This window comes from Oncorhynchus clarkii, chromosome 8 (genome assembly GCF_045791955.1).
Source record: "Oncorhynchus clarkii lewisi isolate Uvic-CL-2024 chromosome 8, UVic_Ocla_1.0, whole genome shotgun sequence".
In the NCBI taxonomy this organism is placed as follows: Eukaryota; Metazoa; Chordata; class Actinopteri; order Salmoniformes; family Salmonidae; genus Oncorhynchus; species Oncorhynchus clarkii.
In genome coordinates, this window is record NC_092154.1 from 39963652 (window position 1) to 39982376 (window position 18725).

Consider the following 18725-nt stretch of genomic DNA (forward strand, 5'->3'; position numbering starts at 1 on the left):
TACAAAAATAATTCTCAATATATGGGGCCATGAGAAAACATAATCAATAGAACAGTCAGCCCTGTGCGGACTGCCATGAGAAAACATAATCAATAGAGCAGTCAGCCTTGTGCAGACTGCCATGAGAAAACATAATCAATAGAGCAGTCAGCCTTGTGCAGACTCTGCCATGAGAAAACATAATCAATAGAACAGTCAGCCCTGTGCGGACTCTGCCATGAGGAAGCATAATCAATAGAGCAGTCAGCCTTGTGCAGACTCTGCCACAAGGAAACAGAATCAATAGAACAGACAGCCCAGTGCAGACTCTGCCACGAGGAAACAGAATCAATAGAACAGACAGCCCTGTGCAGACTCTGCCATGAGGAAACAGAATCAATAGAACAGTCAGCCCTGTGCAGACTCTGCCACGAGGAAACAGATTCAATAGAATATGTTTTATGGTATTGCCCATCGGTGGCTCACTTTTGGAGTCAGGTCCAGGAATGGTTGTTACGTCATAATATCAGGGTTCGGATGGACCCTCCCGACACTCCCGTGTCTCTTGATTTTGTGTAATAACAGTAAATCTGAAACTCTTACAGTCCCACCGTGACATGTTTTAACTTCTTTTAAACATCGTGCTGGTCTGTTGCATTGGATTTGTCTATTTCCTCTGCGTCCGCTGATACCAAACATTAGTATGTGTGATTAACGGGACTGAGGTAGAGCAGTGTTTGTTAGACAAGGGCGTATCCCGAAAAACCTTTCTTCTCACAAAAACGTCTGTAAAGTCCACAAACTATTATGACCTCGCTATGAAAATCTAAGACTCACAAACACGCACATGTTTTACTCTATGACACTCACAAGCTACGCAAGAGTCATTAGATGTTAAGGGGTTCTTCTACATAGAAGATCATAGGAAATCCCAGGACATATTTCATAATACTGTAGCTCACATAGTTGCTGTGACAAACTCCAACAGTTGTCACACACTAGTTTGATATTAATTTCCCACTGAGCAAACAATTCCTGTATTTACAGCATTCTCATCAATGCATAATTATAATTATTATTATAATATATATTTTTTTTGTGACTTGTCAATAAAACTCATCAACGCAAATGTTTATGTCAAATTGTTTTGTGTTCTACTTGTCGCCCTGGCTAAATATATTCGGACTCTTTGACTTTGTCAACATTTTATTACGTTACAGCCTTATTCTAAAATGGGCTAAATAAAAACTTTTCCCCATCAATCTACACACAATAGCTTTTTTCCAAACAGGCAGCAAAGTAATATTGTAATGTAAAAACAACTGTTTGTCACACAGAACATGCACACAGCTCTTGCTCTTATACCCTCCCTTTTCTTGATCTCCTTCTTATTGTTATTATTACAATTACAATTATGATCATCATTATAATAATAAGTAATGTCTTTATCATTAGTAGGCTTAGTATAGTATCCTTGGACAGTGCCTTCGGAAAGAATTCAGACCTGTTGACCTTTTCCACATGTTGTTTACAGCCTATTCTAAAAATGGATTAAAGAAAAACAAATGTACTTTAAAAATTTGAGCTCAGGTGCATCCTGTTTCCATTGACCATCCTTGAGATGTTTCTACAACTTGACTGGAGTCCACCTGTGGTAAATTCAATTGATTGGGCATGATTTGGAAAGGCACATACAATTGAAGTCGGAAGTTTACATACACCTAAGCCAAAAACATTTCAACTCAGTTTTTCACAATTCCTGACATTTAATCCTAGTAAAGATTCCCTGTCTTGTCAGTTAGGATCACCACTTTATTTTAAGAATGTGAAATGTCAGAATAATAGTAGAGAAAATTATTTATTTCAGCTTTAATTTCTTTCATCACATTCCCAGTGGGTCAAATGTTTACATACACTCAATTAGTATTTGGTAGCATTGCCTTTAAATTGTTTAACTTCAGTCAAACGTTTCAGGCAGCCTTCCACAAGCTTCCCTCAATAAGTTGGGTGAATTTTGGCCCATTCCTCCTGACAGAGCTGGTGTAACTGAGTCAGGTTTCTAGGCCTCCTTGCTCGCACACGCTTTTTCAGTTCTGCCCACATATTTTCTATAGGATTATGACAGAACACGTCTCCTTCCTGAGTGGTAGGCCTTGAAATACATCCACAGGTGCACCTCCAATTGACTCAAATTATGTCAATTAGCCTATCAGAATCTTCTAAAGCCATTACATAATTTTCTGGAATTTCCAAGCTGTTTAATAGCACAGTCAACTTAGTGTATGTGAACTTCTGACCCACTGGAATTGTGATACAGTGGATTATAAGTGAAATAATCTGTCTGTAAACAATTGTTGGAAAAATTACTTGTGTCATGCACAAACTAGATGTCCTAACCGACTTGCCAAAACTATAGTTTGTTAACAAGAAATTTGTGTAGTGGTTGAAAAACTAGTTTTAATGACTCCAACCTAAGTGTATGAAAATTTCCAACTTCAACTTGTACCTTTCTATGTAAGGTCCCACAGTTGACAGTGCATGTCAGAATAAAAACCAAGACATGTGGTCGAAGGAATTGTTCGTAGAGCTCTGAGACAGGATTGTGTTGAGGCATAGATGATGGCCTCCATCATTCTTAAATGGAAGAAGTTTGGAACCACCAAGACTCTTCCATCGGGCCAAACTGACCAATCGGGGGAGAAGGTGCCTTGGTCATGGAGGTGAACAAGAACCCATTGGTTACTCTGACAGAGCTCTAGAGTTCCTCTGTGGAGATGTGAGAACCTTCCAGAAGGACAACCATCTCTGCAGCACTCCACCAATTAATACTTTATGGTAGGGTGGCCAGATGGAAGACACTCGACAGCCCGCTTGGAATTTGCCAAAAGGCACCTAAAGGACTCTCAGCCCATGTGAAATAAGATTCTCTGGTCTGATGAAACCAAGATTGAACTATTTGGCCTGAATGCCAAGCGTCATGTTTGGAGGAAACCTGGCACCATCCCTACGGTGAAGCATGGTGGCGGCAGCATGTGGGCATGTTTTTCAGTGAATGGGACTGGGGGACTAGTCAGGATCAAGGGAATGATAAGCGGAGCAAAGTACAGAGAGATCCTTAATGAAAACATGGTCCAGAGCGCTCAGGACCTCAGACTGGGGGCGAAGGTTTCTCTCCGAATAGGACAATGACCCTAAGCCCACAGCCAACAGAACGCAGGAGTGGCTTTGGGATAAGTCTCTGAATGTCCTGGAGTGGCCCAGCCATGAACCTGTTCGTACATCTCTGGAGAGACCTGAAAATAGCTGTGCAGCAACGCTCCCCATCCAACCTGACAGATCTTGAGAGGATCTGCAGAGAAAAATGTGAAAAACTCCCCAAATACAGAAGTCCAGAGCGTGTAGCGGCATACCAAAGAAGACTCAAGGCTGTAATCGCAGCCAAAGGTGCGTCAACAAAGTACTGAGTAAAGGGTCTGAATACTTATGTAAATGTGATATTTGTTTTTTATTTTATTTTTAATACATTTGCAAAAATGTCTAAAAACCTGTATTTGCTTTGTCATTATGGGGTATTGTGTGCAGGTTGATGAGGGGGAAAAACAATTTAATACATTTTAGAATAAGGTTGTAACCTAACAAAATGTGGAAAAAGTCAAGGGGTCTGAATACTTTCAGAATGCACTGTATGTGGGCAGAGTAAGCAGATGAATGAAAGTAGTGCATTTAAGCTTTTTCACTGTGGTATTTCCTGGGACATACTTCCCAGCCTAATGTATACAAATTGACTTGTTATTCACTTAATGAAAAGTCCATTTGGCTACATTCCCTGCTGTTGGGATATTTTGAATGCATAGATGTTGTAGGATGTATTTGAGTAGCAAAGTTACATTTTATTTATGAAATAGCAACAGTCAAATTAATCTCATTAATCACAATACCCAGATATAGATCTAGCTAGGAAACAGTCCTTCTCGTTTGAACAGTGCAATTAATTTAGTCAGCATAAGCCAAACGTAAATGGAGAATAAGATGAGGCCTACACACAAGTGGAATACATAAAATTGAAGGAAAAACAAATTCATATGATTATTCCAATGTATCCTGAACCTTGTTTATTGTGGTTTTCTCCTCAGTGTATGCATTTTTTAAATTTTATTTAACTAGGCAAGTCAGTTAAGAACAAATTCGTATTTATAATGACGAACTAGGAACAGTTGACTGCCTTATTCAGTGGCAGAAGACAGAAGGACCTTGTCAGCTCGACGAGGATCGATCTCGCAACTTTTCGGTAACTGGCCCCAACGCTCTAACCACTCGGCTACCTGCCTGCCGGGTAAGTAAAGTTCCATGGTAAAGAGAAGAGAATAAAAAAATAAATAAATAAAAAAAAATGTATAATAATGAAGATGTTAATGAGGGCAGATGCAGTTCATTTGACGTCATTGGTGCAGTGAGAGCAGTAGGTTGTATCTTTGATAACCCGACTAGTTTAGGGGCCTGGGAGGCTCCCATGATGTCCTGCGGCTGGGGCTTTGTCGCTTAGCAACATTATCAAACTTTCTCCAGCTGAGCTTCCAGCAAAAACAAACGTGGTCTTCCAAGCCATGTAGCTAGCTAACACTGTCACTTATTTCAGATAATAGTTAAGGTGAGCCAACGTCCACGACAGAGCCGGAATGTCAAAAGCTCCACCAAAGAAAAAGGAGTTGTCCTCCAGCCGAGTCACTTCATCACAAGGACAGACACCAAATAAAGAGTAAGATTGGTTTGATGGTCAAGCTGGTTTGATGGTCAAGCTTGCTCTAGTATCTATGCCCTACTGTTCGTTATTTATCATGTCAAGCAACATTTAAATACTCTGATTTCAAATTATATTTGCTATGTTGTTACATGTTATGTATTGTTATCACTGTCATAGGTAGCTATTCAAGCTAATTGCAAAGTACACAGCAACGTTAGCTAGCTAATGTGTGAACTTGTTGGTAAGGTATGACAGGTGTCAATCAATCATAATACCCCCCATTATTTTTGCTGGGGCTTTCTATAGTATATTTAAGCTGTAAGGCCTGAGGGGGTGTGTTATATGGTCATTATACCACGGCTAAGGGCTGTTCTTCTGCACTACGCAACACGGAGTGCCTGGCAATAGCCCTTAGCCGTGGTAAATTGGCCATATATCACCAACCCTCGATGTGCCTTATTGCTATTATTAACTGGTTACCAACGTAATTAGAGCAGTAAAAATACTTGATTTGTCATAACCTGATTATATACGGTCTGATATATCATGGCTGTCAGCCAAACAGCATTGAGGGCTCGACCACCCAGTTTATAATTTAGCAATAAGGCCCGGGAGGTGTTAGTATATGGCCAATATACCACGGCTAAGGGCTGTTCTTGGGCACTATGCTATATAACGTCTTTTAATGGGCTACTTCAAACCATATTTTCTTCAGATTGAAATACTGTCAAAAATACTGTCAGACTGATTTGTAATAGACTGTCATAGCCCCAATTTAAAAAATATATATGTTAGGGTCGTGCAAAGAAATTGATATCAAAATGAGGTCACCTCTTAAGGAAATGACCTCGACAACAGCATTTTCGGCAGTTAAATGCAACAACAAAACAGTTTTTATTAAAATGCAATCTATTAATGTGTTTTTTTGAGCACTATCATTTATTTGCAAGCCTAATAGCTTTATCTTTAGTTTAGGGTTGACTCTGCTCGTTGGCCCTTAGCCAAGTTCAAAGCATACGATTTCATCAAGTGGTACCTTCCCACTTGGTTGTGAACAAAGTATTATGTCGTCTGACAGGGGCTAGGTAGCCGACTGCGTTACGTGATTTGTCACGTCTGTCTACTATGCTTGAGCCCCACGAAATTTGAACCTCAGCCAGAAAAAAAGTAGCTACGGTCTCCTAATTTTAAACACTTCAGGATTTAAACGCCCATTTTCACCATCCTACTCGCTAGCTAGTTATATAAGCCCTGCTTCTTGTTATTGTGGGCGTTTCTGTAGCTAGCCTACACGCGGGCATTAATTATCTATAGCTTCAGGGCTCTTGTTCTGCTCTCGCTTTACAAAAGCGCACAACCACTGTGTTTCACGAACAAGCTGTACACGGGGCAACTTGCCAGGGTTCCAGCTTTGAAATCCTTGGCCCGCGGCTCTCCCAATCCAAGTTACTGACAGTATGAGGAAGGGAGTCAGTGCATGATTGTGTCGATAGCATCAACCAACGAAAATGTATCGGTAGTAATAATTTTATTTTTTATTTTTTATTTTACCTTTATTTTACTAGGCAAGTCAGTTAAGAACAAATTCTTATTTTCAATGACGGCCTAGGAACAGTGGGTTAACTGCCTGTTCAGGGGCAGAACGACAGATTTGTACCTTGTCAGCTCGGGGGTTTGAACTTGCAACCTTCCGGTTACTAGTCCAACGCTCTAACCACTAGGCTACACTAGGCTACCCTGTATAGCCTAAACAGTGCTGTGACTAGAGGTCTATGCCCTGCTGCTACAAATCACTTTAGCGACGAGAGGAGTTACTTGAACAGGATTGATACATTTGGACATCAATTTTATATCATCTTGGGTTTATGGATACCACAGCACCTGTTTATTGGTGTCAAACCTGAATCATGCTTGTTTGTGGTTACACCCTAGAGCATCGTCCCTGGTGGCTAGTGCCTCAGAGGGCCCAGGAGAGCTGAGGAGATGCCGCTACCCCATCTGGCCGGAGTGGAGTGAGGCAGAGGTCAACACAGAGAAATGGGATGGGGCCAAGGGCGCTAAGGATGGAAAGATGGGGAAGAGTCCATTTTTGGTGAGTATTGATGGATTGGGCCTAGTGAAATTCCTACAGGATCAAGGCTATCCATCTATGGATTGATTTCATAGATACTGTAGCCTGCAGTGCCTCATGTTTCTTTGGCAGGTTAGCATTTTTTTTGTCATGAATCTTGTTCTGGAGGCAGCTCTGCAGAATGGGTACAATCTGGTACAGCCTCAAAGTCATAAAATCAGATTTAAAACTTTAACCGTTAACCACGCTGCTTACCCTTATGCCTAACCCTAACCTTAAATTAAGACCAACAAGCTCATTTTTGTTTGAGTTTTTACAATATAGCCGATGTTGACTTTGCAGATGGCCTATCTAAGAAAAATCGCTCCAGGACAAGACTCATGATAATAAACATCAACCTGAGTTTCTTTGGCTCTTTTTCTTTTTGGGGGAAACTGCATATAAATTGTAGCTTTCATCAATGTACATTTCTGAATTTCCAATACCCCATATTTTTTTTTTGTAAATATAATACACATACATACACATTCAGAAAGTTTAGAGACCCCTTGACTTTTTCCACATTGTTACATTACAGCCGTATTCTAAAATGTATTAAGTTGTTTTTTCCCCTCATCAATCTACATACAATACCCCATAATGACATAGCAAAAACAGGTTTTTAGAAATGTTTGCAAATGTATTAAAAGTAAACAGAAATGTCACATTTATGCAAGTATTTAGACCCTTTAATCAGTACTTTGTTGAAGCACCTTTGGCAGCGATTACAGCCTAGAGTCTTCTTGGGTGTGACGCTACAAGCTTGGCACATTTGGGGAGTTTCTCACATTCTTCTCTGCAGATCCTCTCAAGGTCTGTCAGGTTGGATGGAGAGCGTTGCTGCACAGCTATTTTCAGGTCTCTCCAGAGATGTTCGATCGGGTTCCTGTCTGGGCCCTGGATGTGCAACTCAAGGAAATTCAGAGACTTGTCCCGAAGCCACTCCTGCGTTGTCTTGGCTGTGTGCTTAGTGTCATTGTCCTGTTGGTAGGTGAACCTTTGCCCCAGTCTGAGGCAGTGAGTGCTCTGGAGAAGGTTTTCATCAAGGATCTCTGTACTTTGCTCCATTCATCTTTGCCTCGATAATGACTAGTATCCCAGTCCCTGCCGCTGCCACCACCATGCTTCACCGTATGGGTGGTGGCAGGTTTCCTCCAGACGTGACACTTGACATTGAGGCCAAATAGTTCAATCTTGGTTTCATCAGACCAGAGAATGTTGTCTCCCATTAACAAAATGTGGAAAAATTCAAGGGGTCTGAATACTTTCCGAAGGCACTGTATATACAGTACCATTCAAAAGTTTAGACACACCTACTCATTCAAGGGTTTTTCTTTATTTTTACTTTTTTCTACATTGTAGAATAATATTGAAGACATTAAGACTATGAAGTAACACATATGGAATCATAGCCTGTGCAAAGCTATCATCAGGGAAAAGGGTGGCTATTTGAAGAATCTCAAATACAGAATATATTTTGATTTGTTTAACACTTTTTTTTCGGTTACTACATGATTCCATATGTGTTATTTAATAGTTTTGATGTCTTCACTGTTATTCTAAAAATGTAGACAATAGTAAAATAAAGAAAAACCCTTGAATGAGTAGGTGTTCTTAAACTTTTGACCGGTAGTGTACAGTTGAAGTTGGAAGTTTACATACACTTAGGTTGGAGTCATTAAAACTCCCTTTTCAACCACTCAACAAATTTCTTGTTAACAAACTATAGTTTTGGCAAGTCGGATAGGACATCTACTTTGTGCATGAAACAAATAATTTTTCCAACAATTGTTTACAGACAGATTATTTCACTTATAATTCACTGTATCACAATTCCAGTGAGTTCCAGTTTACATACACTAAGTTGACTGTGCCTTTACATAGCTTGGAAAATTCCAGAAAATGATGTCATGGCTTCAGAAACATCTGATAGGCTAATTTACATAATTTGAGTTAGTTGGAGGTGTACTTGTGGATCTATTTCAAGGCCTACCTTCAAACTCAGTGCCTCTTTGCTTGACATCATGGGAAAATCAAAAGAAATCAGCCAAGACCTCAGGAAAAAAATTGTAGACCTCCACCAGTCTGGTTCATCCTTGGGAGCAATTTCCAAACGTCTGAAGGTACCATGTTCATCTGTGCAAACAATAGTACACAAGTATGAACATCATGGGACCACACAGCCGTCATACTGCTCAGGAAGGAAACACGTTCTGTCTCCTAGAGATGAATGTACTTTGGTGCGAAAAGTGCAAATCAACCCCAGAACAACAGCAACGGAACTTGTGACGATGCTGGAGGAAACAGGTACAAAAATATCTATATCCACAGTAAAACGAGTCCTATAGCGACATAACCTGACAGGCCGCTCAGCAAGAAGCAACTGCTCCAAAACCACCATAAAAAAAGCCAGACTACGGTTTGCAACTGCACATGGGGACAAAGATCGTAGTTTTTGGAGAAATGTCCTCTGGTCTGATGAAACAAAAATAGAACTCTTTGGCCATAATGACCATCGTTATGTTTGGAGGAAAAATGGGGATGCTTGCAAGCCAAAGAACACTATCCCAACCGTGAAGCAGGGGGGTCGCAGCATCATGTTGTGGGGTTGCTTTGCTGCAGGAGAGACTGGTGCACTTCACAAAATAGATGGCATCATGAGGAAGTACAATTATGTGGAGATATTGAAGCAACATCTCAAGACATCAGTCAGGAAGTTAAAGCTTGGTCGCAAATGGGTCTTCCAAATGGACAATAACCCCAAGCATACTTCCAAATTTATGGCAAAATGGCTTAAGGACAACAAAGTCAAGGTATTGAAGTGGCCATCACAAATCCCTGACCTCAATCCAATAGAAGATTTGTGGGCAGAACTGAAAAGGGGTGTGTGAGCAAGGAGGCCTACAAACCTGACTCAGTTACACCAACTCTGTCAGGAGGAATCTGCCAAAATTCACCAAACTTATTGTGGGAAGCTTGTGGAAGGCTACCCGTAACGTTGACCCAAGTTAAACAATTTAAAAGCAATGCTACCAAATACTATTTGAGTGTATGTAAACTTCTGACCCACTGGAAATGTGATGAAATAAATCAAATCTGAAATAAATCATTCGCTCTACTATTATTCTGACGTTTCACATTCTTAAAATAAAGTGGTTATCCCAACTGACCTAAAACAGGGAATTTTTACTTGGATTAAATGTCAGGAATTGTGAAAAACTGAGTTTTTAATTGTATTTGGCTATGGTGTATTTAAACTTCCGACTTCAACTCTACATAACATTCTATTAGTTGCAAGAATTTTGTATAGTAACGTTTTGAATCCGACGTTTAGCGTATCAGTTAATAAACAATGTGCCATGGTATCGGTACATCGCAAATCTCTTCCCAACTATTTTGTAGTCTATAGGCACAGTTGTCAGTTTTTTGGTCCTTCAATGAAACTGGTATACTTTTTTATTTATCACTCTTTGTCCACAGCCATTCTTTGAGGATCCAGAGGGAAAGGTCGAGCTGCCTCTGTTGCTGAAAGTGCACTCATGGAAGCGCCCTTCAGAGCACATACTCACCAAGGTAAGGGTACTTCTTCAGGACATGATCTTGGATGGTGCGTCACACAGTCTGCATCCAACATAGAGGACACAGAGGATGCACAGTACTAGATATACTCAGGGCCAGTGGTGTAAAGTACTTAAGAGGTACTTTAAAGTATTTTTACTTAAGTAGTTTTTTGGGGTATGTGTACTTTACTATTTATATTTTTGACAACTGTTATATTTATTCCACTACATTCCTAAATACAATAATGTACATTTTACTTCATACATTTTCCGTGACACGCAAAAGTACTCGTTACATTTTTGAGTGCTTCACACAGTTATCAAGAGAAATCCCTGGTCAGCCTCTGATCTGGCCGACTCACTGAACACAAATTCTTTGTTTGTAAATGATTGTCAAATGATTGCAGTGTGTCCTTGGCAATACATACATTTAGAAAAAATAATTGACGTCTGGTTGGCTTGACATAAGCTATAAGAAGTTATTTATACTTTTGATACTTAAGGATATTTTAGCAATTACATTTACTATTGATACTTAAGTATATTTAAAACCAAATACTTAGACTTTTACTCAAGTAGCATTTTATTGGGTGTCTTTAACTTGAGTCATTATCTACTAAGGTATCTTTACTTTTACTTAAGTATGACAGTTGGGTACTTTTTTCCACCACTGCTCAGGACCTTCAGTATATCCTTTTCATCATACAGACTTCCTCCTTAAAGTCGACACTGCAAAGAGACTGCACAAGAACAGAATGTTCCACTATACTAAGCTACATGTACAGTGTATGACAAATTTCAGCCGAGTGCCATATATAGCCAGACCACTCAGGGCCATCTTATCAGGTAGTGTGCCGAAATGTATGGCTGTTAGCAAAAAGTAACTCTGTTTGTCTGTGCAACACTGAGTAATTAAGCTGGCTGTTTCTTCCGCTCAACAATGTGAAGAACGTTTCATTCATTCTGTATAAAAGGAAACGCACAGGAATACCCAATTAAGCACAGCTGTTCTGTTTCTTCCTTCCACTCTCCACCATCCTATTCTAGAACCCCCTAATTGACGGAAAAAGTTGAGGTGTGGGTTGTTATGTACGGTTTCCATGACAATGGAAGGGCTCTCCATGGATGGAGGGAGAGAGTGAGAGAGAAGAAAAAAATATAATCTCCCTTGAAGGCTCTCTCTTCACGATCGGTGGTCTTTTAATTCGTATTTGATTAGTGGTCTGTTGGAGTCTCTTATCTTAACTCCCTAATCCAATATTCATTGCAAACATGTCCTCTTGGGGAATCCTGGATAAACTATGGTGGAGTCTTTTTGCAAAGCATATTTGAAAAGTAAAATGATTGAGTTTCATGAATATTTAAATTTTACGTGGGTAACCTGTTTTTCAGAGGGTAATCTAGTAAACTTCCCAACGCCGCTTTACAAAATGTGTCTGTGTAATGTTTAATTTTGCAGTTCAGTAACTTTCAGAACATTGTTGACTGCACAGAGCCCAGGCATCCATCACTTTAGAAGTGGGAAAAGGGAATGTTTGATGCATCATAGAAATGCACTGTTTCCATTGTTTTGTTCCCATGTTAAAAACATCTCATGCATTTTATACTAGCCTCCGGTAATAGTGGAGAACGAATCATCATTTGACCTGACCGCAGCCAATGAACATCTGCTCTGCAGTGAGGTATGTGCTCTCCACACACTTTACTTTACTTACCTTTTCATAAAGGTTTATCATACTGTTGTCATCTAACAGTGATTTCTGATGGACAGTAATGGAGGGACCCTAGATTATGTGATTGATTTGGTTAATTTAAAGTCACTTAGTCATTGATCAATTGATTGTTTTGTTTTTTCCATCATGTCCCTCTTCCCAGCTCTTCAGGTGGATAGTGAGTGAAATCTACATAGTGTGGAAGATCTATAATGGGACGTCAGTAGAGCAGGGGTCTGACGTCTGGAAGCCTTGGGAACACATCTACTCCCTGTGTAAGGTGGTCAAGGGCCACATGCCTCTCTATAACGTCTATGGGAAGTACGTGGTCAAACTCTACTGGATGGTGAGTGATAGGGGTATTCAAAACAGATTATATGCATAGTTTCTCCGACCCAGTTTAACCCTGCAGTACCCCTGGACTCAGTCTTCATTGAGGGCACTTTTTAGTCCAGGAATATAGGCTTAATCTGGGTCCGTTAATCTGGGACTGTGAAACTGCTCTTGTGAACCTGCTCCGTCCTATAGGGTATCGTGTTATTAGCATGGAATGTTTTCCACTTTGCGAGATACAGTAAATTCGACTCTATTTGTAGCTTCCAAATGTTTTCATTCACCTTCATGTTCTTACCATGTTAAATCATGTCTGAACGTCTCTCATACCCTGAGGTTGCTAAGACACAAACATTGTCAGCTCATTTCCACCGGTGCACCTAGGAGATAAAGACAATCCATAATTCATTTCAGAGGGCTGCACAGAGAATGGAGGACGCAGAAGCAGTCCAGCCACATCCACCCAGGCACGAATCAATCAGTCTCGCTGCTGTGTTAATATGAGGAGGCTTTGCAAATCGTCCGATGAATTGATAAGGTTTAACAGGAGTCATCTGCCTCAGGATATCACTGTGGGACACCTTTATGACAGCAAGGCGGTGGCACTCAGTCATGCTATGGGTCTTCCTGTATGGTGGGGTAATTCCAAAGCAATGTCAGTCGTCGGTATGAGGTATGATGATACATAGATTGCAGTGGAGGCTGGTGGGAGGAGCTATAGGAGGATGGGCTCATTGTAGTGGCTGGAATGGAATAACGGAACAGAGTCAAAGATGTGGTTTCCATATGTTTGATGTGTTTGATACCGTTGAATTGATTCCATTCCAGCCATTACAATTAGACCATCCTCCTATAGCTCCTCCCACTAGCCTCCACTGATACAGTGCCCGCAGAAAGTATTCAAACTCCTTGACTTTTTCCACATTTTGTTGTGTTACAGCTTGAATTTGAAAGGGATTAAATCGCGATTTTTTTGGGGTCATTCGCCTACGCACAATACCCCATAATGTCAAAGTATAATTATTATTATTATTATTTTTTTTTACAAATTAATTACAAATGAAAAGCTGAAATGTCTTGAGTCAATAATACATTTTTTATGGCAAGCATAAATAAGTTCAGGACTAACAATGTTCACAACAGGTCCCATAATAAGTTGCATGGACTCACTCTGTGTGCAATAATGACTACCTCATCTCTCATCTCATCTGTACCCCACATATACAGTGCAATGATCTGTAAGGCCCCTCAGACGAGCAGTGAATTTCAAACACAGATTCAACCACGGAGACCAGGGAGGTTTTCCAATGCCTTGCAAATTTGGGCACCTATTGGTAGATGGGTAAAAAAAAAAAGCAGACATCGAATATCCCTTTGATTGTGGGGAAGTTATTAATTACACTTTGGATGGTATATGAATTACACCCAGTCACTACAAAGATGCAGGCGTCCTCCCTAACTCAGTTACCGGAGAGGAACGAAACCGGTTAGGGATTTCACATTGAGGCCAATGGTGACATTAAAACAGTTTGAGTTTAATGGCTGTTATTATAGGAGAGAACTGAGGATGGATCAACAACATTTTGTACCTAGTCCACAATACTAACCTAAATGACAGTGAAAAGAAGGAAGCCTGTACAGAATAAAAGGCACTAAAGCAGGGGACAACTCTAGTCCTCGAGGGCCTGATTGGCTTCACACTTTTTCTCCATCCATAGCAAACACAGCTGATTAATCAAATTGCATTCTAAACTGCAGATCATGATTAGGTGATTATTGGAGTCAGGTGTGTTAGCTGGGGCTGGGGGAAAACTATTTCACCAATCAGGCCCTCGAGGACTGGAATTGCCCACCCCTGCACTAAAGTAATATTACAAAAAATGTGGCAAAGCAATTCACTTTTGTCCTGACTACAAAGTGTTAGGACAAATGTGTAATCAAACACATTACTGAGTACCACTTTCCATATTTTTCAAGCACAGTGCATTGGTGGTTGCATCATGTTATGGTTATGCTTGTAGTCATTGAGGGCTGGGGAGTTTTTCAGTATAAAAAAGAAACAGATCGGAGCTACTGTAAGCACAGGCAAAACCCTAGAGAAAAATTGGGTTCAGTGTGCTTTCCACCAGACACCTGGGAAATTAATTCACCTTTTAGCAGGGCAATAACCTAAAACACAAATCTAAACTGGAGTTGCTTACCAAGAAGACGGTGAATGTTCCTGAGTGGTCAAGTTACAGTTTTGACTTAAAACTTCTTGAAAAACTATTGCAATACCTGAAAATGGGTGTCTAGCAATGATCAATAACCAATTTGACAGAGCTTGAAGAATTTAGAAAATAATAATCGGCAAATGTTGTACAATCCAGGTGTGCAAAGCTCTTGACACTTACTCAGAAATGTTCCTCTACAAAGTAATAACTCAGGGGTGTGTGAACTTATGTAAATGAGATATTTCTGTACTTCATTTTCAATACATTTGCAAAATGTTCTAAAAATATGTTTTCACTGTCTCGTTATGGGGTATTGTGTGTAGAATGTATCCATTTTGAATTCACAACAAAATGTGGAATAAGTCAAGGGATATGAATACTTTCTGAAGGCACTGTAAGTCTACCACACTTTGTTTTCTCTGTGTTAGCTCTGTGATGATGCTCACAGTTATGAGACTGTATTTGCAAATAGTCTTCAGGAGTATTTCCTCAACTTGTATTCTGTTTGTCTACAGTTCTCGGCTGGTGAAGATAGGCATATTCAATTTTTTTAAATCAAAAGAGATGTTTTGGAACATAAGCGTACCAATCACAACAATAACAAAGAGATTGTGAGGTATAGAAGCATAGGAGGACGAGATAATGTAACAGTTAAACTCACTGGGCAGGCTGACAAGATTGGAGTTAGCAGCTCCCGTGCCAAAACTAGCATGCTAACAGATGGATAAGGAGACATAATATGCCATACCCTCTCTTTCGTTCTCTATTCCCGTCTCTTTCTCGCCCTCTCTCGTCCCCTCTCACTCTTTTCCCCTCTCTCTCCTTGTTTATCTCTCTTTTTCCACCCTTTCTCCCGCCCTTTCTTTCACATACTCCTCTGCCCTCTCTCCCTCTCTCTTAATGAAGTTAGCTCCTTCACACCCTGTCCAGTCTCATCTGCAGAAAGGTTGAGCAGCTCCTGAGGGTGATGATTAGGATGGGGGGGACAGTGAGACAGAGAGAGAGAGCGGCACAGCTGTGATCAGTCAGTCAGATTACACTGTGCGTCTAAAGACTGAAGCTGCCTGTCACTGTATAACACTGTGACTCCCACAGACAGCCAGTGGACATGGAGAACACTGAAGGGCTGCCTGTCTGCCACTGGGTTGAAGAGAGCATATGGATTCCTAGAAGGCGAGAGGCAGGGTAAATGGAATGGTGGGAGTAGGAATGTCCATCTTCAATCGCTAAATAGGTTAGCTATATGAATGAAAAATTACATGGGGTTCCTAGGAAGATTTTCACTTGGCATTTGTGCTGAGTGAGTCCCAGCTCACCGCTTTTTCATCTCTTCCCATCTGTATTTAATAACTGTGGTAATGCTCTCTGGTGTGTGTGAATCATACTCAAGGGTGCTACTATCAAATACAGTACCTACATGACAAATGGACAATAGATGCCTACACAGCGCTAGTACAGACCAGTCATTCTTGTTTTAAACAGCAAATCGATTGAAGTCAACACTCCCATATTCTGCCGTTGTCTCAACATTGACTGCCTGGTCAGTGGAAATGAGATTATATCCAGCCGATTAATCAAATCTAAAGAATAAAGAACGATACACGGAAAGTATTGTTACTGTAATGGGCTGGTAAATGAAACTCACTGTGCTCTGTCAATTTCCAATTTCTGTCGCTCTCTCTTCCTTGCCTTCTTTCTCCCCTCCTCCTCTCGCTCTATTGTTCCCTCATCTGTTCGCTTTTTATTTCTTCCCCTTCTGTCAGGGTTGCTGGAGGAAGATCATGGTGGACGATGCGTTGCCGTTTGATGAGGACAACAACCTGCTGCTTCCTGCCACCACCAACCAATCAGAGCTGTGGCCCATGCTGCTGGCCAAGGCCATCATTAAACTGGCCAACACAGAGTGAGTTCAACCATAGTTAAATCCTACTGAAACCTCTCAACCACCCTAGAGGGGACACAAACCAACAATCAACTTCAATACTGTGGGGGGCACAAACCAATGACTGTATATATGAATTGACAAAGCCATCGATCAAGTGACACCACCCATATGAGAAAATACTATAGTATACTCTGGTATAAATACTATAGTATTCACTTGTGTTTTTGCAGACTTTACTGTTGTATTGGCTGTAGTTTTGGCGGACCAAATTCTGCAGAAACACTGCAGTGAAAACTGTAGCATTTACTTTAGTAAACTGTAGAATATTGTAGTATTTACAGTTAAAGTTGCACTATGCAGAAATTGCTCCACGATTTCAGTTTATGTGATGAGAATCATTGTACCATCTAAACCGCTGTGAAATATATTTTCCATAACCAAAAATATTGTTGCAGAGGCTTGAAGCTGGTGTACAAAACCGAAAGTAAAAGACACAAAAACAAAACTTAAGAATGGGAAGCATATAAATAGTGGACATAGAAAAGATCTACTGCTTCTTAGACTTGCTTTCAAGAATAACGATATATCTATACTTCTATGTGAATTGGGTCTCACAAAAAGTCACATATTGCCACTAGCTATAATATGAATACTGTTGTAAAACAAACTGTAGTCCATATTATTGTAACTAATGTAGTGTTTTTGCGAATTGGAGTATTTATTGTAGTGTTTTTGTGGACTGTAATATACTGCAGTATTTACTGTTGTGTTTTTTTCAGATATTTCTGATATCACTGTAGTATTTACTATAGTGCATTTATTGTATTATCTTTGACATAGAAGTAGAAGCTTTCTTGTTGTGGAAACCACCTACTGGAGAAATGGGCAAATTAAATACTGTTGTATTTACCATAGTTAAAAAAGTGTGTTTTTTTTACTGAAATTACTGTAGTGTTTACTACAGTGTTTTTTCGTTTCCATCTTGAAACAATGTCTGCAGTACCAAAGTCGGCATTGAGGTGGTAGCCGTTCTCCCCTGGCACACACCCTATTATCAGTCCATAGTACTACCACGGTGCTTAGAAAGCACAACTCACATTCATTTTTTTCCATTTTTTTCATTTTTTTTCTTCTCTTTTAATTATTGGATAGGACAGAAGTAGAGTGGGAAGATGGAGAGTGTGCTGAATTTCCAGTAGTCCGGAATCGAACCCATGCTGCAGCTGCTGCTAAATCGTTGCAGACAAAATAGTCATAATAAATAACATTTGGGGGCCTCCCTGGTGGCGCAGTGGGTAAGGGCGCTGTACTGCAGCGCCAGCTGTGCCACCAGAGACTCTGGGTTTGTGCCCAGGCTCTATCGTAACCAGCCCCGACCGGGAGGTCCGTGGGCCGACGCACAGTTGGCCTAGCGTCGTCCGGGTTAGGGAGGGTTTGGCCGGTAGGGATATACTTGTCTCATCGCGCACCAGTGACTCACGTGGCGGGCCGGGCGCAGTGCTCGCTAACCAAGGTTGCCAGGTGCACAGTGTTTCCTCTGACACATTGGTGCGGCTGGTTTCTGGGTTGGATTCGTGCTGTGGGTTGGATGCAAGCAGTGCGGCTTGGTTGGGTTGTGTATCGGAGGACGCATGACTTTCAACCTTCGTCTCTCCCGAGCCCGTACGGGAGTTGTAGCGTTGAGACAAGATAGTAGCCACCAAAGAATTGGATACCACGAAATTGGGGAGAAAAAGGGGTAAAATTCTACAAAAAAAACAAACAAAAAAATTATAATTATTTTTATTTATTTCTATATATATTTATGCGATTGGCAATTAAGCACTTTTTCTAGTTACAGAGTCAAATGAACTCATGGATACCATTTTTATGTCTCTATGTGCAGTTTAAAGAAAGTTTCTAACTAGCGTTGGCACAATTACGAACTAGCATTAGCACAATGATTAAAGTCTACACATTCCCATTGACTTCCAGTCATTGTGCTAATGCTAGTTAGCAGTGTCTCGCAAAACTACCTTCAACTTCCTTCAAACTGCACACAGAGACATAAATAATGGTACCCATTAGTTAATCTGACTGGGTAAGTAGAAAAATGGCTTAATTACCAAAATCTTGCACTAAACCATTTAAGATCAATGACAAGTTTTAACATGCAGTACCAGTAAAAAGTTTGGACACACCTACTCATTCAA

General features: G+C 40.5%; 1 protein-coding gene across 1 annotated transcript in view; it reads left to right on the forward strand.

Annotated features, from left to right (window-relative positions):
• Window positions 1–6177: 6177 nt before the first annotated feature.
• The window catches only part of LOC139415448 (androglobin), a 106531-nt gene continuing 93983 nt past the window's right edge, over window positions 6178–18725 (forward strand). The window contains 7 exon segments of the mRNA XM_071163537.1: window positions 6178–6189; window positions 6452–6600; window positions 6602–6812; window positions 10311–10403; window positions 12001–12072; window positions 12266–12448; window positions 16412–16551. Of these exon segments, the coding sequence (XP_071019638.1) occupies window positions 6178–6189; window positions 6452–6600; window positions 6602–6812; window positions 10311–10403; window positions 12001–12072; window positions 12266–12448; window positions 16412–16551 (860 nt within the window).